The following is a 25,482-nucleotide window of genomic DNA, read 5'->3' on the forward strand; positions in this document are numbered from 1 at the left end:
AAAAGAACTCATACAGGGCCCAAGTATTCGTTTCGTTGCCTCGGCCCGATAGGAATCGTGTAATGAGAAGAAGAATGGTGTTATTGATGTTTTGTTTATCAAATGAATCTGTGAGCTTACGTATCTCAACAATGTTGGTATCTTTATATCAGCAATCCGATATATTTTCTATACACATAGTCAATACAATACTGCTAACATTCTCATTTTTCTCGTCAGCAGATTGCAAAGCTCTTATTAAGTCCCTATAAAATCACCACAGGGATGTCTTCTAGTAGTTACTCAGGAGTCTACGTCGTCACTGCTTCCGTTTGAGCTCATGCACAGAAGTTGTCGCGTTCCCAGTTCCCAGTGCCCCAGTGGCTCGGTACGTCATTGGGAATAAAAAATAAATAATTCATTATATCTTCTGATTTGACTATTTGAGACAAAATAAATAACTTTCTTGGGGGAACTATGCATTCTGCTCGGACTTGTTATGGGCTCTGAAAAGAACTCTTACACGGCCCAAGTATTCGATTCATTGCCTCGGCCCGATCCGAATCGTGTAACGAGAATAAGAGTCATCGTTGCTCCTATCCCTATGCCTCTGGTTTTCTTCCGCAAGCTGTTATCTCTCGCACGCAAACGACTAGCGCAGCAAACACCCCACCTCGCTCGCGATCGCGGCACGGCGGCGGCAATCCACCGCGGCTCGCTGCCTTCGCCAGTGATCTGGCCTCTTCGAGTTTCGCCATCAGATAATCATCCCCAGCCACTCCCCTCATCTCCCATCCCCTCCCTTCCCCTTCCGCTGAATCGGCGCGGAGAGGATGGCGTCCCGGCGGGGCAGCAGCAGTTGCGCGCTCTGCGAGGGATCCAACCTGCCGTCTTGTTGCGCCTCGTGCGTCAACGCGAGGTAGGAGCAGCATCCAACGTTCGCGTTTCAAAATTCCGGGTAAAGTTTTGATCCTCCCGGCGAAATTTCTCATGATCCTTCCACTGTTGGATTTTGGTTGGGTCTTCCGCAGGCTGGTCGAGTACCACACGAGGCTGCGCATGATGAGGAGCCTCCGCGACTCCCTCCACGGCCGAATCGCCGCACGCCTCGAAGCCAAGGTTGGTGTCTCCCCCCCCCCCCCCCCCCCCCTCTTTCTCTCCGTCATAGACTGTGCAATCAATGTGCAATCGCTCAATCAAGAAATCTAGGGCATCCAATCAAAATCTAACGGTGACTGTTATTTTATATTTAACCTATTTCATCGTTTAATCCCTTCCACCTATAATAGCAGTCATCTTTTTAATTTTTATTGGATGTAGCAGATCACTTTTGCACGGTTGCACAAATATGATTGATTGCACGGGACATGTTTCAGTCTATGAATTCAACAACGAGTGAGCTTATATTACTTTATTAGCCAGTTATAATTACTGAGTTAAAATTTAGCATGGGGTAAATACAAGATGAATATACGTGAACAAGGCATGATGGTGACAGAAATAACTATGCCTGAACCTTAAATTGTCATGCGATTTTTGCTGTCTTTGGGGAATTTGTTCTGAAAAAATATAGTTGTCCCCCTCGTGTATTTTCTTGACAGAGAAAAACAGATGAGCAGCGGATCTGGAGAACAAGCAAAGAACAGGATATCATGGAGTTGAGGAATCGGCTCACTGAATTGAAGAGAAAAACTGCCGTAGGTAGGTCACTCCCTTTCACACTGATAGATTTTGTGTGTGGTTGCCGGTGGGTTAGTGTCATGGTGAATTGGTGATGCCATATGTCAACATCTTCCACGCTGATAAATTCTGTTAGTTGTTGTGTGATGTACGGAAATACGTACACACGGCGTCACAGGGCACGCGACGTGCGGCGCGCGGCTGAGCGCGCAGGACGCCTGATCCAGCAGGCAGCGCCTGATCCAGCAGGCAGCCAGGCCTAGCGGCTAGATCTGGAAAGAATAAAAGTGATTGATGGCCTTCCTATTAGTCCGGGCTAGATTTAGAAGGAATAGGAGTGATTAGTGATTGATGGCTTTCCTTTATTAGTCCGGGCTAGATTTAGAAGGGAATAAGAGTGATTAGTGATTGATAGCTTTCCGTTAATAATCCGGGCTAGATTTAGAAGGGAATAAGAGTGATTAGTGGCTTCCTTTAGTAGCCCTGGCCTATGGCCTTATATACCCCCTGTAAGCACCCATGATGAGGGGAAGAAAGTTTTATCTCAGTCTCCTACCTCTCTCTAATCGGCAACAGGGGGCATAACCCGTTGACGAAGACCGCCGTTCCTGGGGGCATAACCCGGTTGGCAACACGGATGGCGGCTACGACCTTCGGAGCCGCGGTCCTCCTACCCTCGGGCCCGACGCCCTTGACAACCTGGTATCAGGAAGTCGGCGATCCCCAACCACCACCCCCAGCCCTTCAGCCACTCCAGCCGCACCACCACCACCAGCCCCCACCTCCCCGTCCAACGCTACGTCCAGGTTCATCACCATGGGTGACGGCGCTCAACCCTCCATGGCCGACGTCATGCAGATGCTCCAGACCCTGTCCACCAACATGTCCAAGATGCAGTCCGACATGGTTATCACGCAGGAGAAGGTCGCCTCCGCGACCGACTACGGCGGCCACCAAGATGGGCAGCCCCGCACGGATCACCCGCCGAAGTTCCAGAGGATGGAGTTCCCGCGCTATGACGGCAAGTCCGACCCGCTGATCTTCATCAACAAGTGTGAGTCGTACTTTCGACATCAACGCACCATGCCGGAGGAAAAGGTATGGATGGCATCTTACAACATGGACGACGTGGCCCAGCTGTGGTTCCTCCAACTCCAGGAGGATGAGGGCACGCCGCCCTGGGGTCGCTTCAAGGAACTCCTCAACCTCCGGTTCGGACCAGCGCTGAGATCGGCGCCGCTGTTCGAGCTGACGGAGTGTCGACACACGGGATCAGTGGAAGAATATTCCAACCGCTTCCAGGCCCTTCTTTCGCGTGCTGGCCGGCTGCAGGAAAGCCAGCGCGTACAACTGTACACAGGGGGCTGCTGCCGCCGCTGAGCCATCAAGTCCGCGTTCACGCGCCGGAGTCCCTGGCCGCAGCCATGAGCCTGGCCAGGATGCTGGAACTGGTGGAGCTAGACCGGCTCAGCCCCCTACTCGGTCGGGCGGCCCCGCGCGCGGCCCTGCCCGCTCTACCTACGCGGCCAACGCTGCCAGCGGCCGGCGCGCCTCTGGTGCTTCCCGTACCGGTTCCCCCAGCACAGCAGCTGGCCCTCCCGGCGCCTCCTCCACGCGGTACGGCTGGGGCTGCCAAGCGCCTTACGACGGAGGAGCAGGCGGAACGTCGTCTTGGCTTGTGTTACAACTGTAATGAGTCGTACTCCCGCGGGCACAATCGGGTGTGTCGTCGCGTCTTCTACATTGACGGCTTCGAGCTGGAGGACGCTGCCCAGGAGGCTGACGCCGTCGACACCTCTGCACCATTGTTCTCCCTTCGCGTTGTGGCGGGTATGCCCATTTGTGACTCCATGCAGGTGCGCGTGCAAGTGGGCGCCGTGACGCTGACCGCCCTTCTGGACACTGGCTCCACGCATAACTTCATCGCCGAGGCCGCAGCGTCACGCACGAGGCTTGCTGTCCAGACCAGCCCACGCCTCACGCATCGCCTGCCCGGGTCTTTTCCGTCAGGCCCCGATCACCATCGCAGGCGAGGACTTTTGCGTCGACCTCTATGTGATGCCACTGGCCGGCTACGACGTCGTCCTCGGCACCTAGTGGATGGTCACGCTAGGCAAGATGGTGTGGGACTTCACCACGCGCACCGTGGCCTTCACACGGCATGGCCGCCCCGTCAGCTGGGAGGACGTGGCTGCCCGGCGCACACCGCGCCTCGACAGCATCACGGCGCCCGAAGCCTTGCTGGAGGAGCTGCTGACCACGTTCGATGGCCTCTTCGCCGAGCCCTCGGGACTGCCACCGCCGCGGGCGCGTGACCACAACATCGTACTCAAGTCGGGCACACTGCTGGTAGCGGTCCGGCCGTACCGTTACCCGGCGGCCCACAAAGATGAGTTGGAGCGACAATGTGCAGCAATGATCGCACAAGGAATCGTGCGTCGCAGCGACTCCGCGTTCTCGTCCCCGGTCCTCCTCGTCAAGAAGCCGGACGGATCGTGGCGTTTCTGCGTCGACTACCGGGCGCTTAACGCGCTCACGATCAAGGACGCATTCCCTATCCCAGTCGTCGACGAGCTGCTGGACGAGCTCCACGGGGCATGCTTCTTCACCAAGCTCGACTTGCGCTCCGGGTACCACCAGGTCCGCATGCGGCCGACTGACGTGCACAAGACGGCGTTCCGCACACATGACGACCTCTACGAGTTCCTGGTCATGGCGTTCGGACTGTGCAACGCTCCCGCCACGTTCCAAGCCATGATGAACGATGTCCTGCGCCCCTTCCTCCGCCGCTTCGTGCTGGTATTTTTTTACGACATTTTGGTTTACAGCCGCACATGGGCGGACCACCTTCGTCACCTGCGTGTTGTCTTCGGCGCGCTTCAGCAGCACCAGCTCTTCGTCAAGCGCTCTAAGTGCGCTTTCGCGGCCTCCTCCGTCGCGTACCTGGGACATGTCGTCTCGGCGGCCGGAGTCGCCATGGATCCCGTCAAGGTGCAGGCGGTGCGAGACTGGCAGCAGCCGCGGTCGGCCCGCGCGGTTCGCGGTTTCCTCGGTCTTGCCGGGTACTACCGGAAATTCGTGCACAACTATGGCACAATCGCCGCGCCGCTGACCGCCCTGCTCAAGAAGGACGGGTTCCTGTGGTCGGACGAGACGGCGGCTGCCTTCGCCGCTCTGAAGGAGGCGGTCACGTCGGCCCCGGTACTCGCCATGCCGGACTTCTCCAAGACGTTCGTCGTCAAATGCGACGCTTCGTCCCACGGCTTCGGGGCGGTGCTGGTCCAGGACAGCCACCCCGTGGCCTTCTTCAGTCGGCCCGTGGCGCCTCGTCACCGCGCCCTGGCCGCCTATGAGCGGGAGCTGATCGGCCTAGTCCAGGCAATCCGCCATTGGAGGCCCTACCTTTGGGGCGCCGTTTCGAAGTCAAGACCGATCACTACAGCCTCAAGTACTTGCTGGATCAGAGGCTGTCCACCATACCACAACACCACTGGGTGGGCAAACTTCTCGGCTTCGACTTCTCCGTCGAGTACAAGCCGGGACATACCAGTGCCGTCGCGGACGCGCTCTCACGCCGCGACACACTGGAGGAGGGCTTGGTGCTGGCCTTGTCCGGACCACGCTTCGACTTCATAGATCGGCTCCGTCAGGCACACACCGTCGACCCCACGCTCGCGGCCCTCCAGCACGACATCAGCAGCGGCGCCAGGTCACGGCCCTGGGCGCTAACCGACGGCCTCGTCCACTATGCGGGCCGACTGTACATTTCGCCTGCCTCCCCGCTGCTCCAGGAGATCTTGGTGGCGGTCCACGAGGAAGGCCATGAGGGCGTACATCGCACCCTGCACCGACTCCGGTGCGACTTCCATTTTTCTCACATGAAACGTGTGGTGCAGGATCTGATTCGTGGCTGTGCAGTCTGCCAACGCAACAAGCCCGACCATCAGCACCCGACCGGCTTGCTGTTGCCCCTGCCGGTGCCGCAAGGGGTATGGACGGACATCGCCATGGATTTCGTCGAAGCGCTGCCTCGCGTCCGCGGCAAGACCGTCATCTTCACGGTGATAGACCGCTTCAGCAAGTATGCACATTTCGTTCCCCTGGCGCACCCGTACACGGCCGAGTCTGTGGCGCAGGCATTCTTCACCGACATCGTCCGTCTCCACGGCATTCCCCAGTCGATCGTCTCTGACCGGGACTCGGTGTTCACCTCCAACTTCTGGAGCGAGCTGGTGCGCTTGAGCGGTACCAAGCTACAGATGACCACGACATTTCATCCCCAGTCAGACGGGCAGTCCGAATCGGCGAACAAGGTCATCATCATGTATCTCAGGTGCTTGACGGGAGATCGACCCCGTGACTGGTTGCGCTGGCTCCCATGGGCGGAATATATCTTCAACACCGCTTTCCAGTCGTCCCTGCGCGACACGCCGTTCCGCGTCGTCTATGGCCGCGACCCTCCCTCACTTCGCTCCTACGAGCAGGGGGCAACGCGGGTGCCTGCGGTGGCCAGGACTTTGGAGGAGCGCGCGGAGTTCCTGGCAGATATCCGTCACCGGCTGGAGCAGGCCTAGGCTGTCCAGAAACATCATTATGATCGTCTACATCGTGACATCGACATGCAGGTCGGCGAGTGGGTGCTGCTTCGTCTACGCCAGCGCCCGACGGCCTCCATGCCCGACTCGTCGGCTGGCAAGCTGAAGCCGCGGTTCTACGGCCCTTACCGCGTCGTCGAGCGCATCAACGCCGTGGCTTTCCGCCTGGCCCTGCCTCGTCAAGCTCGCCTCCACGACGTCTTCCACGTGGGGCTTCTCAAGAAGTTCCACGGCGCGCCTCCGCAAGAGCCTCCAGCTCTACCTCCGGTTCGCCACGGCACAGTTATTCCAGAGCCAGAGCAAGCAGTCAAGATGCGGCTGCTCAGGGGAGTTCGGCAGGTCCTCATTCGCTGGCGGGGAGCCTCTCCGGCATCGGCGACCTGGGAGGATGTGGACACGTTCCGCGCTTCATACCCACTCTTTCAGCTCGAGGACGAGCTGCCTCTCGAGGAGGGGAGAGATGTGATGTACGGAAATACGTACACACGGCGTCACAGGGCACGCGACGTGCGGCGCGCGGCTGAGCGCGCAGGACACCTGATCCAGCAGGCAGCGCCTGATCCAGCAGGCAGCCAGGCCTAGCGGCTAGATCTGGAAAGAATAAAAGTGATTGATGGCCTTCCTATTAGTCCGGGCTAGATTTAGAAGGAATAGGAGTGATTAGTGATTGATGGCTTTCCTTTATTAGTCCGGGCTAGATTTAGAAGGGAATAAGAGTGATTAGTGATTGATAGCTTTCCGTTAATAATCCGGGCTAGATTTAGAAGGGAATAAGAGTGATTAGTGGCTTCCTTTAGTAGCCCTGGCCTATGGCCTTATATACCCCCTGTAAGCACCCATGATGAGGGGAAGAAAGTTTTATCTCAGTCTCCTACCTCTCTCTAATCGGCAACAGGGGGCATAACCCGTTGACGAAGACCGCCGTTCCTGGGGGCATAACCTGGTCGGCAACACGGACGGCGGCTACGACCTTCGGAGCCGCGGTCCTCCTACCCTCGGGCCCGACGCCCTTGACATGTTGCTGGTGGGGTTAGTGATGCTGATATCTGCTTATTGCTGTTTTTGCAGACAAGACCGAGGTCGAGCAGGCATCGAGTGATCTTAAGGCAAAAATTGTGCCATTGAATTTGGCTCTTGCCACGGTAAGCATATCTCAGTTTTCATCTAGAGCAAATTCAATGGGTATCTTGCTAACCCTGCATATGCCTTGTTTGTTGTTATCAGCTAAAAAAGAGACGAGCTGATGCAGTGGCCATGCACACCAATGCCATGAAAGTTGCTCAGATGAATCTCGTAAGTCTTAATATGGCCCCCTTTCCTTGTTTAGTACATATAGTAGTGTAACCTGAATCATCCACCATCAGCTGTGTTCTGTGTTCGTGTGTATTCTCGTGCAATTGAAAATATTTGTTCTTTGTGGCAGATGGCAACCACCTCAGATTGTATGAAAATGCAATCAAAATCTGTAAAGCAACTTTGCAGATTGTTTCCAATGCGACGAGTAAGTTTCTACATGCATATATACTCTTGTGAAGTTGTGATCCAGGGTTGACGTTCTCACCTGTCAAGATTCAACTTAGATCATATTTGGAGAATGTTGTTTGGGATAGTTTGCGACAGTTTTCCATGTTAACATCATAAGTATTATATCACTACTCCTTCTCATTATTTTTAGCAGGCGTAACGTGATTTTAAAAGGTCAAACTTCATAAATTTTGACCAACAATTAGTCAAACCATAGGGATGCTTAATGAAGGTCTTAACTCTTTGCCGATTTGCAATTAATGGTGTCTCTCCAAATCCCCGTAAAGTGCCGCAGTCTATGTTTAATGAAGGTTCTTTGTGTTCTGCAGCGGGGTGAATCATCTTCATATGCTCTTTCTTCCTGAGTTATTTGTTTTTCTTGGGATTGGCTGTCTTATCTTTCCTGGTGTGTGAGTTCTGAGTTGTAACTGTAAGGCAGTTAGGCCTTAGGGCATGCATACGAACACCCCTTTTCTTCTTCATTAATGAAATGATATACAGGGTTTCCTGCATGTTCACCAAAAAAACTTATGGGTGTTTAATGTATAAAGTTATATGAATAGATTTGTGTTTCACACTGTTAGTATGACATTGATTTTGTATCAACTGAAGATATTTTAGTGGTCAAAGTATCCCTCTAAAGACTTTCTCAAATCCTAACACACTTACTAAATACAAACAGTGGGAGTGCCTAAAATGAGGGTGTGTCTTTAATTACCTTTTTGATATTCTTTAATAAGATTATATGGATCGTCATGTTCATTCATGCTGACGTAAGGATCTATATCATACACTTCTTAATATGTAGGTAATTAAAGAGGGAGAAAAGAAAGACGGCTACAATGGTCCGTATGATTCAATATGTGGGGTTCGTCTTCCTCGTGGTCTTGATCCACATTCTATTTCATCAGAAGAACTGTCGGCATCTTTGGGGTTATACTTTGCTCTAACTATTTCTTTTTATCGTTCTAATGGTTACATCCCCTCATTCAGTTATTTTCTTAATTGGAATTTTATCGTCTTAATTAAAATATTTTTAACATTTCTCTATGGTCTATGACCTATCTATCTTCTGAACATCAATCTAAAGCACACTGTCAAATTATTTGAAAATATTTCATAGAGTTGCGCTTCTAAACATCGATAACCGTTGTCTGGACCATAGAGAAATGTTATATGGAGACCAGTAGCAATAGCATTCCTTGTTATCTACATGCACCTGAGTATTTTAAGTATTATGTTCTTGGGTTGTCTAAATTGTTCTCTAGTACAGATTGCAACAATACTTTGTCAATTTGGTTCTGAATTAGTGAAACTTAAGTTTCTTCTTGCTACAGGCACATGCTACATTTCATCAATATAGCAGTTCGTATCTTATCAGCACCTGCTCTTCATGTATCAGGCTGTAAGGTAATATAAAATCTACTGCTCGAATCATGCACTGGAGTAATATAAGTTGTATAATTGCAATGCCACATTACCAGCTTTGATTGATTAGCCCTGGAATTATTATAGGCTGTCTTGTGAATTTATTTATTTTGATTGATTAAGGGTATCCTTTTGACTCATTAAGCACTTTGTGTAATATAAGCTGCTTTATACACAAATGATGTGCAAGTGTATTCTGCAAGCTATACTTGTTTGGATTTGTGATGCGCATGAGTATCAGCATGAACTTTCAATTGGCTGCCTGGTTAATTCATTGGCTAACTTTTTTGAAAATGTATTAGGGCTCATGCTCAAATATATGGCAGCGGAGTTCCTACTGGAGCACACGACAGTCCCAGAGGTACTGTATATTAGAAAAACAAGAGCTCTCTATCACATGAAGTTTAGCATATAAGACATAGACTGACGTGACTCTTTTTCATGTTTTTCAGCAAGGTTTACCCTCTTTTTATACCTAGGAAAAATGTTTGCACAGGTGGTGAAGAAACTTCATTGACAGAAAGTGGCTCGAGTAACTTTGGGGTTGACTCTGTGGATTCTGTCAAGAAACCGTCTTTTGATCCCAAGAGAAGCAATAGCTTTAACTTTTCTGGTGCATCTTCCCACTCCATGGAGAGGCATCAATATTTGCAGAGAGGAATATCACTATTAAAGACAAGTGTTACAGCCATTACTACCTACTATTACAACTCACTGGGCTTGGATGTGCCATCCAATCTTTCTACTTTTGAGGCGTTTGCTAAGTTGCTCCATATGTTGTCGTCATCAAAGGCCCTTCGAACTGCCTTTGAATTGGACATTGCTTCAAGGTACCTGCTGTTTCATAGTTACAACATGCATATCTGTGATCCAATATTCTTAGTTGTCGGAAGCTCTCTCTTTTTTTTAAAAAAAAAAAGTGATCCTGTTTGCTGCTTCCAGGTCAGAGAAGCAAGCCCAGCAGCTGAACAGATCGATTTGGAAGGCAAGTTCTGCCATATCATCGGACAGCAGTTTTATGGACAGCATGCACACAACCATCATGGTAAATTTCTACTTTGCTCTTACATTTCATGCGAACTTCAATTTCCATTTTGATGGAATATCTGTTCTTCTTAGCCCAGCACTCTGGACAACCTCCTCATGAACTCAGACGAGAGCCTGTACACTGGTAAGCTGGTGAAGCATGGTGGTGCGCCAGATAGCATATTTGACAGCTGGGACATAGTAGAGCGTGAGGTTCTACCACCACCACCCTCGCGGGTTGAAGACGTCGCTCAGTGGGAATGGGCCATGTATGCTGGCAGCACCAAAAAGAAATGACCTCTATTTACAAATCCTCCGTGAAGCCCAAACTGTTAGACACTGCAAGAGCTTCAGTTTAGATATGTAAGTACTTGATCACTAGGCTCTTAGAAACCGGGAATGTGGAACTTGGCCACGTTCCTCATTTCTGGAACGTGGGAATAATCTCGTTCCCATAGTTTTAAAACCTAATTTAAATAGCGTACTGTGTACAATGTTCCTATTTCTCGATCCATTCATTGATTCGATCTGGGGACCTGGTTACTAAGATCAGGCTCCGGTCCCATGTACAGTATCAGTCCAGACCTAACCTCGCCCTGTGGGGCTGACCTGTGAATCATCTATACTGCAAGAATGCACATAGGAGAATTGCAGTGTAGAGTTGATTTGCTGCCATCTCTACATCAGTACGTGTACATGAGGGCAGCCCTGTAAATTTGTAAATATAACCCCTGTACCGTTTAGAAATGAAAATAAAATACTTGGAATACTGTGTGCCGGGTCCGTACCAGAACGGCGGCATAGAGGAGGCAGAACCTGATGATGCGTGGATGCCAGTAACGTTTAACGCTGACTCTCAGTATGCCTGTTAACGCTAATAAGGCATTGCTTTAGTCAGCGGGACCTGAACCTTGGATTTGGACGCTTATCATGATCGGCTTGACTTGCTGCCCTTGGAAGGGCGTCCAAAAAAGGCTGCATCACACTGGTCCGGCAGATTCAAAGACGCTCAGAATCAGCAGTGATCATGCACAAGGACAAGTGCATTTGCGAATTGATGACCTGCTGCTGACAGGAGTGCCCATCCGATAGTTTTTTTCTTTCTCCGTACAGTAACCGTTGCAGTCGAGGACCATAGAGCAACCAAAGGAGGGACTGACCATGATGACAACACGGCAGGCCCACCTGGTCCCGTCTCGATTCGCTGGTCCTCCTGGCGGTAAGACGAAGATGAATGGTGTGGTGCCCCCTGCCAATCTCCTATTTCCACAGCGAAAATTGAGGGCGGCACGGCAGCATGGACCGCGAACCCTGTGTCTCGTCCGAAAAATCCTTTGTGCCAGGATGGTTGCTACTGGGGGCACTGGATACCCAACACATGCTGCAGCTGCTCCCCAAACACGTGCTGCACCGGGGCTTCAGAACCGCATGTGAGGCCAGTAATTTCACACGAGCACCAGATCAGCTGCATAACTCACTGGGGAAATGTCCAGCGTGAAGAGCTCGACCAGTGAACAGATAAGACACTGGTGCCCCCAACTCACGAAGAAAGACGGCAATGGCTGATATCAATCAATCAATGGGTGGATCGAATCCTCTTTACACTAGCAGTTACAAATCAAACAAGCCCTGTCTACAAGGCTCTGGAACCCCCACGGGATAGAGAAAAAATCAGGACCAACGGGCGGAAAATTGATCGGTTACATGTACATTGGGGGAGGGGGAAACTCACTCACGCTGTTATGGAGCACAGGTCATCGCAGACCGTCTTCATGCTAGGCCTCTCATTTACAGGGAGGACGCACCTAAGCGAGACCGCCAGCAGCTCGTCCATGACCCTCGGGGACTCTTCCAGGCCGGCGATGTCTCGGTCGAAGCAGTCAGTGCCCCGCCCTTCCCTGCTGCACATCTGGACCCAGTCGGTCAGGTCGACCGCGCCGGACTGGCCCGAGATGATGTCCCCAGCGCTCCTCCGTGTCAGCATCTCCATGACGATCACCCCGAACGCATACACGTCCGCCTTGAACGTGGGCGCGGGCTTGGCCGCGTTCGCCAGCTCCGGGGCTCGGTACCCTAGCGCTCCTAGATTCAGTATCTGCTCGGCGGTGCCGCTTGGAGTCATGAACCTGTGCAGGCCGTAGTCCACCAGCTTTGGAGAGAGGTCAGGACCAGCCAAGAATATGTTAGTTGGCTTCAAGTTGCCGTGCGGCAAGCCCTTCTCCTGGTGTAGGAACTGGAGGCAGCGGGCTAGGTCGATGGCGATTCTGAGACGCTGAGGAACCGATAGGCGGGAGTATCTTCTTGGAGTCGACTCTGCATCAGTCAGCAAAGATTTTATGATCAGTGACTTGGAAGTAAAAACTAAGACTGGTGATAAAATCCTCTAAAGAATTAGATGCAACTAATTTAGATTCATGCACAGTATGGTAGTAACAGCAGAAAACATTTTTTGTCTCCAGGACCAGACTAAGTGATAAATGTAACAAGCCTAAAGAATAAGGTGATTAAAATGAAGATGACCATGATCCCAGAGATGCTTACCATAAAGGTAAAGTGCCAAGCTATCACCATTGACATAGTCAGAAATAATTAATCTCTCTTGCTCCTTAGGGCCCCAATAGAAGGCTCTCCATGAAATTATATTTGGATTCCTGATAGTGCCAATCCTCTTTATCTCCTTTGTGAACTCCTTTTTATGCTTCACAAGACCGACACGCAGCCATTTCACTGTTAGGACATGCCCGCTTTGTAGAACAGCTTTATACGTTGTTCCATGGCTGCTCCTTCCAAGAACTTCCGCCGGTGCACGTGACAGATCCTCAGCTGTGAAAACCAAAGTGCTGTCCATGAAGATCAATTCTCCAGCCAGCCGGTCTGGAGAGTATACTTCAAAAGCAACAGGTTCCTCAAGGAATCTAGAATCAGCAAAATGTGGCGATGTTGGCAATGCAGACCGTGGAGAAGACTCCTGAGCCTGGATTGCAGAAGAAGTCTCGGTCACACCTAAACTTGTGGACTCGGCAACTTCCTTTGGATCAGTGTAGCCATATTCAACAGAGGCTTCAGCCAATAACTCTTTCTGGGCAGACATCGATCTAGCTGCGGCTCTTAAGAGATGATCATTTGAGAAACTTGTTTTACTTGGTATCACATTATCTTTCGGGGGCTTGAACAGATTTGGAGGGCTTATTCTCCCCTTCAGATCCCTGATAGTGATCTGACTTCTAAATCCATTTCTTCCGCAAAGCTCTTGAGACCTGACCACATAGAATGCTAGGGCTATGAAGATAACTAGCAAAACAGCTCCAATGCAACCAATAATAAGAGCAACTCGAACACCAGCCTTATGTACATGAGATGTTTGGCCCTGAGAAACTCCGGTGTAATCATCATTTCCAGCAGGGAGGCCATCTGGGAAAACTAACATGTCATTTCCAGGTCGGAAGCAAGATAAAGGAAACTTTTCGATACTTTTGGGAACAGTTCCTTGTAGATTGTTGTAAGATACATTGAACACCTTCAGGCCATTTTGAGGCATATCCGGAATTCTGCCTGTCAGGTGGTTGTGTGATAAGTCAATATACTCCAGTGCTTGAAGCTTGCTTATCTCACTGGGAATCTCCCCAGATAATTCATTCATCATAAGAATGAGGAACTCAAGTTTTTGCAGGTTCGAGATATCTGGTGGCAATGGCCCAGTCAAAGAATTGCTGGACAGATCAACAATCCTGAGACCTGGTTGAGATGAAAGAAGTATTGATTCCGTTGAATGGGTGCTCTCAAATGGAATAGTTCCAGAAAATTTATTTCCAGAAAGATTTAACACAGTCAAAGTTGGTGACATGAAGAAAGTAGGCAACACAGATCCCTCGAGGGTGTTCTGACTCAGATCAAGGACAGATAACTTCTGATAGGTACCCAACACCGAAGGGAGAGACCCTGACAATGAATTGTTTCGTAATTTCAGTGACACTAAGTTCTGAAACTGGGAGGCATCATTTGGGTAGCTTCCCACCAATTTGTTTGAGCTCAAGTCAATGACCTCAACAATCCCATCCCAGGAACGTAATATAGCTAATTCCCCTGAAAACAGGTTCCCACTAAGATCAACTGAGGTACATTTGCCCATGGTGGCTGGTAATGATCCTGATAAGACATTTGAAGAGAGATTCAACACCTTCAAAGTCGTAGAATTCACAATCGGCAATGACCCTGAAAAATTAGGGTGCACGTGTCATGTATAATTTAAGACAAATGTCAATGACAAGAGTATCTGTGAAGGACAGTAGATAAGGTAGCATACATGGCAAGTTGTCATATTACTAAAACATTAAATGTTCAAACATCGAGATATGCATTCACAATAGTCGATCCCATGCCATAGCATTGAAATAGCATGTCAATTTCTTGACTGCAGAAATCCTATGTGAAAAAAGTGAGGTTAGCGAACACAGATCCAGGAAAAAGCCTAGATTAATTCGTACAGACTAAGAATCAACATAATGGTTGGTTTAATAGGGGGGGGGGGGTAAATATGAATTGCTGGTTTATGCTTAATAGTTTGGTTAGATACATAACAAATTGTTGCTAATATCACAAATGATGCGAAAGAGATAAGCACAGCTCAAACAAGGGGAGAAATAGTCCAAAACTAACTGTAAGCCAGCATGCATGCAGCTAGAAGGTTGCTGATGATATCCGTCCAAAGAAAACGGCACACTATCCAAACCACAAAATGCAATGCTATATTCATGCAAGAGCACGTCGCTCATCAAATCTTGCGAAGTTGGGAACAAATGGAGTCTCCCAGATTCAAGATGCCGTAATCATTTTGAAATGTCATCATAATGAATTCATCGCCATGAGAGACATGCATGTTTACCAACGCCCAAAATATGATCCGCAGCTTGCAACTAAAGCGCTTCGGCAGCGGAAGCACTGGCCACTCGCATTGCCAAGGGAATATAAAAAAACACATAAGAAATATTAAATAGATCACCACCATTGAACTTGTATGTAGTGGGATTCCTACTCTGATAGATCACAAAATCGACAAGATTACCTGAGAAGCCGTTCCTGCTGAGATCAACCTCGACAAGCCGCATGGAATTCTGGAGGAGTGTCTCAGGCATCATCCCGAATAGCCCATTCCCGGCAACGCTGAAAAACTCGAGCGAGAACCACGCATCGAGCCTCGGCACTGTGCCAGCAAGCCCGTTGTTGCTCAAATCAAGGACCGCCAAGTTCTTGAACGCGCCCACCGTCTCGTTCCGGAAGAAGCCCCCGTCCAGGTTGTTGTGGCTGAGGTTGAGATACCTGACCGTGTTCCCGATGCTGGAGAGGCTGCGGAGGTCCAAATCGATGGTCCCCGTGAAGAGGTTGTCGCTGAGGTCGACGTGCTCGGCGTTGCGGAGCTTGGCGAGCAGGTCGGTGGCGTTGCCCCAGAAGCTGTTGCCGCGGACGTCGACGCGGCGCAGGTTCTGCAGCTGCTGGATCCCGTCGGTGGGGAAGGCGGAGGTGAAGTTGTTGCGGGAGAGGTCGAGGTGGACGAGGCCCGAGAGGTTGGCGAGGCGGGCCGGGACGGGCCCGTAGAAGCGGTTCCGGGAGAGGTCGAGGTGGCGCAGCGAGGAGAGGGAGCCGATGCCGGGCGGCAGGCGGCCGGAGAAGGCGTTCCCGGCGAGGGAGAGGTTCTGGAGCGCGCGCATGCCGGCGAGGGTCGCGAGCTTGAGCTCGCCCCCCAGGCCGAGGCCGTCGAGCGCCACGCCGACCACCGCGCCGCCGTCGCACGCCACGCCGCGCCACGACGCGGGGCACCCGCCGCCGCTGCCGGCCTCGGTCGTCGCGGGCCGCGACCAGGACCCCAGCACCCTGTCCCGGTCTCGCCCCGCGATGCCCTTCTTGAACTCGAGCAGCGCCGCCACGTCGTCGCCGGCGGCGCCCCCGGAGAGCAGCAGCAGCAGGAGGAGGAGGAACGCGAGTAGCGCGGCCATAGAAGTGTGGTGTGTGCGTGGGGGAGTGGAGCAGCCTGCCTAGGGCTAGGGCTTGCCGGAGGCGGAGCAGCCGGAAGGGGAGGTGTGGGTGGCGGCCGCCATTGGAGATGGGAGAGAGAGGAGGAGGTGGTGGTGGTGAGAATGTGAGATGTGCGAGAGAGAGAGATAGAGAGAGAGGGGGCCAAATTTTTGGAAACGGGAGGGGATTGAGAGAGAAGAGGGTACAGACTGGAAAGTCACAGGTGGTTGTGTGAAGTGGTGGCAGTGCTGCTGAGGACTCGAGTAGGGTCGGGTGTGCTTAGCATAGCAGGGTATTTTTTTTAGTATTATGGAGTGCTTGATTAGCTGTGAGATTGTTTGTGTAATGCGTTTTCTTCCCTAGCGATTTGTTTTCTTGTTTTGGTTTTTGTTGTAGGTTCTAGTGAAGTCCTTGCTTTGTGGCCTTTTGTCTGGTCCTGTGTTCTTTATCCTCTGTCATCCATCTCAACCAAAAGGGGGAGGGCAAAAGAAAAAAAAACACAAAAGAATCTGTGCAGGCACACTGGGTACCGGTAGGATAGCAAGACTAGAGCACCGTCCACATGCCCCTAGGGAGGCTGTTTCATTCTTTGACCCCCCCTCCCCTTTTCCGGTCCAGCTCGGGTGAGCTTGCATTCCTTTTCGTCGCCCCTTTCAACAGGCCAGCTGCCCACGTCAAGAAATTCAGAACCGAACTGGGCCACCGTGGAGGATCAAACTCACATATTTGTTGACGAGGACGTGTTGGCGTGATAATAATAAAAAAAAACAGAGCGGGGAGGAGGGGGTATTTGTTCAAATTCTCGATAAACGTCTCGGTTTTTAGATTCTCGAAAAAAAAGAAGAAACGTTTAAATAAAATAGAAAAAGAAGGAATCACTAGACACGTTTATTTCAGCGGCCCACTGGCTTGTCGTTCCGGAGGGTGAGAGAGACATTTGGGCGGGGAGGGGTTCTGGAGATTTCTCTACTGTGCAATACTACCAGGTAGGTAGAAGTAGATGAGGGGAGATTTCTCTACTGTGCAATACTGTCCAGGAAACTTGAGATTTTGCACACAGGAATGGTCTCCTCGATCAACAAGAATGGGAGTTAAAAGTGGGTGCTTGACGGATGGTATCCAGATCCATAAATGGGGGAAAAAAAGTATGCGGTGAAAATGACCGCGAGTCGCGCGCGCCTCTTCTGTCTTCTTCCCCCTCCACACATGGAAGCCAGCCCGGGAGCTGTGGTGACGGTGACGGGGACACGAGCTAGCGCCGCCGCCGCGGTGGTGGGCAGCCCTGGGATGGGGAGGAAAAAAATCATTAGCAGGGACGCGGAGAAAGAACGTGGAGCTTTATCAGGATTGACGGGGGGGAGGGGAGGGTGTGTACTTCCGATATGATTGATTGATTGGCAGTTGGAGGTGCACAAGTCAAATATTCCTCCCTTGATTTCGTGGACGCGGCAGCCATGGCAATGGCATGGCAAGCGAGAGAGACCTGACGAGCTGGACGCATGGGACGGTGTCTACTGGTGCTGCTGCGAGTGCGAGGACCGACCGACGAGATTGGGTTCTGTTTAGCACAGGAGAGCCATGTGTGTGTGTGTTTTATGGAGTCCATTATCGTAATAATGCACCATATGACCAATCGTTAAAAGAAAAAGAAATATCATTCCCACGTCACGCGGAGTACACGTCCAGTTTGTTCGTCATTATCTCCGCGGCGCGAAGTGGTGAGGAAGTTTCTAAATGCCGTAGCAGCGCGTTTCCCCCCTCCTTTGCCGGGATTCGAGCCCACCAAAGAGCTAGACAAGGGTGATCATTGTGGCAGATGCGAAAGGGCAGGGATTAAGAGCCAGTTTGGTTACTTTAATTCAGGGACTAAAGTTTAGTTAGTAGACTAAAGTTTAGTCCCTATGCTGTTTGGTTCTAGTAACTAAAAATATTCAAAACTCATTAAATAAAGTACAAGAGGACCAAAATATCCCTTAGTATTCTCCTACTATTAGTGCAACTTAAATAAAGTAGGGAATAAATAGTGAAATTTATATTGTTTAGTCTCTTTTAATCACTTTTTTAGGGACTAGATACTAAAACAGTTTAGTACCACCATTTGACAATTTAGAGACTCAACGAGACTAAGCAGCCAAAAACAAACGGTGCCTAACCAGCAAAGCTGCCATCGATGGTCAGGGGCAGAGGAATGGGGGGAGGCTTTGCTTCGGTCTGAATCATGTGGCAAAGTAATTCGTCAGTGCATCAGCCAGCAAGATGATGTTTTCTCCATCAGTGGCGTCCGTCTGTTGGAGTTAAACCCAGGCGGTCCGTTTGGTTTAACTTGATGACCCAGGCAAAGACAAAGGCAGTGGGTTGGTACTCGTATTCAGCAGCCTAATTCTAACAGGCTTTGTAACACTTTCTCTATTTATAGATGTAATGATTACTTGTTTCAAAATCTTATAGTATATATTTATATTTTTTATTTGAAAAAAAGAGAGACACTGGACTGTCTTTTTTTTGTCTCAGGGTGGGTCCAAGGTCTGACAGTCAACGAAAGGTGGGTGGGCCAGCCCAGGCATGTCTGAAGGATCAAGGATAAAGGGTGGCCCCGCCGCCACGGTGACTCATCCGAGGCTGCTGCCGGCAGGGCTGGCTACTCGAAATTTGCATTTCAAACAAGTCCTAGTACTACTCTACTAGTCTTCCAGAGGCACACAGACAGACGACAGGTACACACGTAGGGAGAGAAGAGAGCGAGAGGGTTGGCGCGGCGACAGGAATATCTGGAAGCAAGCGAAGCGACGCGCTCGCAGCCAGAGCACCACCGGCCCGGCGCGTTCCATTCCGTGGCGGCATCGGCGCCGCGGCGTGCTTTACAGAAGGTTATGCAGCGGCACACTCAAGCTCATACGGCGTGAACCGCAAGCGGAAGATGCCGTCCGACTCGCCGCTCAAGGAGGCCCTGCCCCAGGATTAGGCTAGAATAACCACCGGACCGGAGAGACAGCGGCTGTGCGCGCATGATTAGGGCCTCGTGGGAAAGCGGCCGGCATCGGTATTAGCGTAATAAAGCGGCTGTGGACTCTAGGTAAAATATATGCACGGCCCCAAGTCCCCAACCACGCGTGCCTGTGCCTGGGTGTACGTGTACACCCGCCATCCCAGACTCGGCTGCCTTTGGAGCCTCTTTCTCAAGGGGAGGAGGAACATTGCATAGGATGGAAACACGACGACGGCTTCTTCCACCAGGCACCACCATGCTAAAAAAAATTCCTCCAAAAGCACATAGGACGCGCTCAGCCAGCAAAGCCAAACGAGCGAGTCACGCGTACATGCAAGCACGGAGCCGCGAGTTGACGCTGCGGCAGGAGTAGGACTGTAGGAAAATGTAGGATGGCCTCGCTCTATCTTTAACAGGGCCCTCGTGTTCGTGGATCGCGCAGTGCCAGGTGGAACGCACGCGCCAGCACCGCGGTCTGCATGAGATCGAGCAGAGCGTTCGGCCCCTCCCACGCCGACGGATCTCGTCTCCGTCTCCGGTGGCATGCCCCGCCCGCCTGAACCCGCAACCGCATCTGTCGTCTTCCACCCAGTCCTTGCAATGCAACCCCAGTTTGTTTCTGTCCCCCTCCCATTCATACCGCCTCTCACGGGTCACCGGGCTCATGGGGCACGCCGCAAGCACGTACAGGGCTCTACACGCGTGCCGCCGTGCCCCACGCCCCTACCGACTGGCCCACCTCCCATATGCCATATGGGCGCACAGGTGCATGCCGGTACGACCAATCTGCTGCAACGGCCACGCCAAACGTGCAACGCAACGACGCCAATGCACGCATGTACGAACCTGGCAATGGCATGGCGCGGGGCCAGGCACCCTTCCCGAGCGAGTGGCTGGGCAGGATCTGTATCTCTGGCAAGGGCCACTCACTCACTCGGGGCGGCCCAGTCTGCAGATCACACGCACAGCTGGGTCTCCCTTCAATCATGGGGGATGGAGACCAGCATCACTTCGCTGCTGGTTCCACGCTCTGATCTGGCTTATCCAAGAAAAAAAAAAAGGTAGCATGGTTAATGCAAGGAGAAATGAGGAGACAACGATGTGGATGTTCAAAGTTACAAGTAGAGTTTCACGGTACACGAGTCAAGTCAAGTCAAGTGAGCTGTGGGGAGATGCTATGTACAGGGACTGCATCGCATCGGTCAGCGAGTCTAAATCTGAGACACGGAGCAGTTCGCCTTTTAGCCTTGCTCCTTGTAGGGAGTCCATATGAGCTTGCTAACGTCGACGTCCAGGCCGCCCCGCCCCGCCGCCTTGAGGTGGCGGTCGAGGACCTTCGGGTCAGCGCAGATGACGTGCTGCCCTTTGCGGTACTGGATTAGGTCCAGGCTCTGTAGCGTGCTCAATATGTCATCTGCTTTTATTGCCGTCATGTCGCTTAGTTCCTGCGCGCAAGCACAAGAGTTTGTTACAAAAAAAAATGCATGTACGAACTAGCTTGTTAGAACAGTGTTATGCTACCTTTTGGATTCAGAAACACTCATGAATGCTAGAGGGGCACCCTATGATCATGTACATGTCTTCATGAAAAAAAAGGTTCTACTACGAGCATGTGCACTCTACCAACAAACACTGGTACAGATCAAGGACAAGAAGGCAACAGCAATGACGTTCAGAATACAATTGTTCCATGTACTCTCGTCAGATGATCTGCTTTGCATACTTCCTACGTCCAAATTTTTTCAAGGGCAGCAGCAACACGGACAGGAGGGCACAGACAGAAGACCCACAGAGCACATGGATCAAATGTCCTTCCATGCAGGAAGTTTCTGCATATTTCACTGGGTGCACGTGGCCCTGTCAACATTGCACTGGGCTTCACAGTTATAGAATTAAAGCTATTCAGTACACTTCTACTCGGTTTGAAGTCTAGCATATTGTTTGCTACAATCCTTGCACATCTGATGTTACAAGTTACAGCTGCCTATGATATGATATATGTTACTATTTACATGTTTTGTCTCTTCTGCGATGTTATAGTGCTTTCGATAACAAACATGATTCTCCTAGGAGTGAAAAGAATAACATCGACTAACTGCTCCATCCACCTGTTTTTCGGTAAAAAAAAAAATCTACTGCTTGAAGAGCTGAAGCCAGGTATAACAATCTACCACCCGTACATACTACCTCCCCGAATAGCGACACAGTACACTGTGCTGACAACTACGATCCCATAAATATCCAGAATTCCAGATGATGATATCTACCACCAAACTAGTCGCTTCACATGCACCCAAAAGTTTCAGGGCCCAGGCAAGACATGCAGTAGCAGGATAACTAAGATGAAAAGCCAGTTTTTATACCAGATAACAGCACCGAGTAATATAAAGCTGACTCCACATGTAACCTGGTATTTTAAGATATGTTTGGAAAGAGGATGTTGGAACTGGACTAAACCTAAACATTCCTGAGGTGATCTTTCTCATCCAAAAAGACCATTACCATACATTATGTTCTAGAAGACTACTAAATGTCCTTATTCAGGGAATGTTTGACTAACACGCAATTGCAGCACAGAAAATCCACCTGTTTATTGAAGTGTAATCTATGAAACACAGGGGCTAACCTTTTTTGGTCATAGATCAAGGGTTAAGTAGGGTAATATGAGGAGCCAATAGAAAGTTTCTTTCTAGAACTGCTGCATCATAATTCAATCAGCTTTCGAAATTTGTACAACGAAAAAGGTATATCTGGATGGAAGGGTGTTACCTTTATAGATATGTTTCCCTTATGTTTCTTTAGAATTTCCAGAAGCACTCTAGTCCAATAACCTCTATAGCTGAGCAGACCAAGATCAGAGAGAGGGCGCTCCGGTGTCCCAACTTTACCTTCTTTCTTGGAAAGTTCATATGCTACAACAGCAAAAACAGTTCTTCAGTGAATAAAATGCCTAAAGTACTATTTGTCCCACAAGATATTCAAACTTTAATGATCATAAAATGGAACATACAACATCAACAGCCATACTTACAGAAAGCAATCAGGAACTTCCCATATCCTTTTCTTTGGTATGGGGGGAGAGTGAGAATGCAAGCCAAATTATAAGATTCTTCGGAGTGTTTTTCCTGAAAAGAGAAAAACACATTCAACAGAATGCAGATGTTCTCTAGCATTAAATGATCCACTCCACTGGCGCGAAACATATCTTGTACAGAAACTACTGAAGCAGCTTAACAAAATAGACCATAGATTCATATCATTGTGAACTTTACCTTAGAGAAATATCCCACCATATGACATCCCCGATCATCACATTCGCAGAGGACATAAAACAAGAACAAATCAACATCATAGTACAATGTCTTGTGATCAAGAAATAGCTTAGCCAGATAACAAAGGTTCTGTCCATAAACCTTGTTCTTCTTCCCATCAACCTGTCATTGTACATGCATTATTCCAATTACTATCCTCCAGACTAAAATCAAGTAACTTGACAATAGAATTTCATCATTCATAAAAAACTGCTGAATGTCAGCAAGTGTGGCTCCTAACTTCTACATGTTCATGAATAATAGGTGTCTATGATCATGTTCCTAAACATCGCAGACATGGTTTTGAAAAAGATCCTTTAATTGACCAACTACAACTGAACAAAACATTCTGGCACCATAATTTTCTAGAATCAGCAGTACTTGCTAACAAAGTGAATGCATGGACTTATTTCACATTTTGCTAGAAACTCTTAAGACATTCTAGCCTACCCAAACTTGCTTGGGATCAAAATGCTTTGCTGTTAGTTAATGCATGAGGTATAACTAGTTAACTACTGCTACAGTATATAATATAAGTAACTATTCACATAACTGTAGCTTGAGTCATCTTCTCAAAATCTTTGTTGTTGCTCAAAAGTGGCAGAAGTAAAAATTTGGTACCCGATCAACATGAGTCAATAAAACCAACAGGATCAAGATTTAAGATGTCTGAATAGAAAATACTTATGGAAGAAACTAAGATGGACACAAAACTTACCTCGAACATTGATAGAGTTCCACTTCTATAGATTTCATCACCTGGGGGGTGCTTAAGATCACACTTCTTCTGTAAAAGCAAATAAAATGATATTAAGAACCACTTCAAGAAACCATCCACTGTTTTAGGGTGTCTGTGTGTGTGTGGCCTTGTCATGTGTTGTTGGCTAGTTGCTCAGCTATTAAAAGTAAGTACAGTATGGTTATATATTGAGTAGCATCGATTAATAGCAAGACATGCCAAACTGCATGTTGTAAGACTAATTTTTTGTGGTTATTTGTTTACTTCAGTATATGGATGTTTGCTGATACAGTGCATTACCATCTAGAACTTCTAGTTGCAGTCTTGATACTCTAGTACCTGCTTCGTAGCCTCTGGGTGGCCAGTCTAGCACTAGCACCTAGGTTAAAACTAAACAGAAATGGATGATAGATAGTTTAGATAAACAAGAAGCGAGCTTACTAATACCAGTTTTTTTAATCTCATATTAGTAGCATGTATCTAACAAATAGGTAAGGTATAAAGCATAAACAAGTATAGCTCACCATGTGCCTCTGAAGCTGTTCTTTGCGCTTCATGAAGTTGAGGCAAAATTCACAGAAAAACAGCTTCGGGCAGTCATTATACTCTGGTGGAAAAGGAGAGAAATACCATGTGTCTATCTCATATCTCCCCAGTTCGATCTTCGCGATATTTTTCACCTTTGTGAATTCTTCATGTTCCCGCAAGCTGGCTGCATCAAGCTCCTCATGTCCTTGCTACCAAAATGATTGGGGCCAAATGAGGAAGAAATATTTTTCGGACTGAATGCACAGAGAGCTCATGCCTAAACTAATATTCAGATAAAAAATCTTGACAAGTTCATATAACATTTAAGTGAAAATAGTAAATGAACGATGAGTAATAACAATCTGCAGCATACCTCCACATGTGTTTCATCAATTTTACGTTTCTGGTGCCGTGTCATCTTTAAGCTTGTTGCCTGGATAAATATCAAAAGATAATCATATCAAGCACTCATCTTGCAAAACTGGTGTTTTCAATAAAAGTTGTGGACATTGCTTCACCAAAACGTTGGCAGTCTAATGATGCTGCCACTGGCTAGATGTGAAGAAAATGGTAGAACTATCATTGGTATATAGCAGCATAACGGCATGCATCTCCATTTACCTTATCTTCTACTTTCTCATCGACAACGGTCTCGACAGTGTCAAGATCAAGCTGATCAAGCTTAACCCACTCGTCAAGTCTTCTATTGACTGTGAGTCCAAATCATTTAAGATATATCAGTCTACAATAATCTGAACAGACTGCAGTTAACACAAACAAAAATTGTGGGAAGATGTTTGTGACTAGACTAAAATTCTCTACCACGAGAACAACCATTGCTGAAATGTGCAGATGAACGAAGCAGAAATCTCAATTCATCACTAAAAAAACCTTCCAGCTAAATGTATTTATGCACCCAATCAGCGAGTTAGATGGCGAGGCCAAAGTTCCCCTAACCCTAGACAACAAGCATCCTGACGAGACGCGAGGCAGGGAGGTTCCTTACACTCGGTGTAGTGGACGTAATACTCGTAGTCGGCGGGGGAAGAGCACGCGGAGCCCTTGCGGCGCTCGATCACCTTGACCGGGTGGAGCTTCTGGTCGCGCCACCGGCACATCACGCGCGTGCCCACCTCCAGGGGAAGGTGCGCCGCCCACGACGCGGACGCGGCCGAGGACCTCAGCCGCCTCTCCATGCCTCCTCCGTTAGACGCGGCGCCCGCCCCGTTGCACGCCGTGCCGCCGGCTCCGCCACCGGCAGCGGAGGAGCCGTTCTCCGGCGCGGTCGACGCTTCCATGGAGCCCATCACGTTGTTGGAGCCAGAGCGGATCCGGTGTGAGAGCCCCTTCTGGACTGTTTGGGGCCCGTTGGGCTTTCGTACCTTACCGAGTTGGGAACTCCGGATGACTTGTGGGACCCTCACGTAAGAATCTCTATCTGTTAGGTGTGTGGGCTAACTTGCGCCACGTCGGACCGGTTTAATTGATTGATTGATCAGTTGATCGCAGCTATAGCCATGACATTTCCTCCTTTTTTCTGGATTCTGAAATAGCAGTGGCCTTTTTGTTTCTTCGTTAACAGGGCACAGCTCAGGACCTCAGGTCATGGGCATATTATTGTTCAAAAAAGATCTATTTACGCTCCTAGTCCAAAACAAACTGAATAGTCGTTGACGA

At 49.5% G+C, this 25,482-nt stretch overlaps 3 protein-coding genes across 6 annotated transcripts; 1 reads left to right on the forward strand and 2 right to left on the reverse strand.

The window, feature by feature from the left end:
- Positions 1-550: 550 nt before the first annotated feature.
- LOC100191410 (DNA-directed RNA polymerase II protein) lies at positions 551-11,002 on the forward strand. 2 transcript variants are annotated; one of them, XM_008668807.4, is made up of 12 exons: positions 551-898; positions 1,011-1,098; positions 1,581-1,680; positions 7,323-7,396; positions 7,479-7,547; positions 7,678-7,755; positions 8,587-8,711; positions 9,116-9,188; positions 9,509-9,567; positions 9,659-10,036; positions 10,149-10,251; positions 10,326-11,002. In XM_008668807.4, exons 1-12 carry the CDS (start codon positions 813-815, stop codon positions 10,527-10,529), a joined length of 1,437 nt encoding a protein of 478 aa, XP_008667029.1. In that variant the 5' UTR covers positions 551-812; the 3' UTR covers positions 10,530-11,002. The 2 variants fall into 2 exon arrangements, with proteins under 2 accessions (XP_008667029.1, NP_001130316.1); NM_001136844.1 differs by having other exon boundaries at positions 607-898; positions 10,331-10,745.
- A 777-nt stretch (positions 11,003-11,779) lies between these two features.
- Positions 11,780-17,834, reverse strand: LOC100191746 (putative leucine-rich repeat protein kinase family protein). Of its 2 annotated transcripts, XM_035964475.1 has the most exons (4): positions 17,617-17,834; positions 15,295-17,523; positions 12,774-14,444; positions 11,780-12,545 (listed from the first exon to the last, which is right to left on the reverse strand). In XM_035964475.1, the coding sequence occupies exons 2-4, from the start codon at positions 16,220-16,222 to the stop codon at positions 11,965-11,967; spliced, it is 3,180 nt and encodes a 1,059-aa protein (XP_035820368.1). In that variant the 5' UTR covers positions 16,223-17,523; positions 17,617-17,834; the 3' UTR covers positions 11,780-11,964. The 2 variants fall into 2 exon arrangements, with proteins under 2 accessions (XP_035820368.1, NP_001347088.1); NM_001360159.1 differs by lacking the exon at positions 17,617-17,834 and having other exon boundaries at positions 11,784-12,545; positions 15,295-16,313.
- Positions 17,835-20,277: 2,443 nt separating this feature from the next.
- Positions 20,278-25,208, reverse strand: LOC541950 (uncharacterized). Of its 2 annotated transcripts, XR_002267002.2 has the most exons (10): positions 24,812-25,208; positions 24,427-24,515; positions 24,179-24,238; positions 23,802-24,014; positions 23,257-23,325; positions 22,500-22,661; positions 22,259-22,352; positions 21,997-22,139; positions 21,854-21,922; positions 20,278-20,672 (listed from the first exon to the last, which is right to left on the reverse strand). XR_002267002.2 is itself a non-coding variant. In NM_001111604.2 (9 exons), the coding sequence occupies exons 1-9, from the start codon at positions 25,110-25,112 to the stop codon at positions 20,469-20,471; spliced, it is 1,335 nt and encodes a 444-aa protein (NP_001105074.1). In that variant the 5' UTR covers positions 25,113-25,179; the 3' UTR covers positions 20,318-20,468. The 2 variants fall into 2 exon arrangements, 1 of the variants encoding a protein (NP_001105074.1); NM_001111604.2 differs by lacking the exon at positions 21,854-21,922 and having other exon boundaries at positions 20,318-20,672; positions 24,812-25,179.
- Between the last annotated feature and the right edge of the window lie 274 nt (positions 25,209-25,482).

Source organism: Zea mays, chromosome 2, assembly GCF_902167145.1.
Source record: "Zea mays cultivar B73 chromosome 2, Zm-B73-REFERENCE-NAM-5.0, whole genome shotgun sequence".
Taxonomy (NCBI): domain Eukaryota; kingdom Viridiplantae; phylum Streptophyta; class Magnoliopsida; order Poales; family Poaceae; genus Zea; species Zea mays.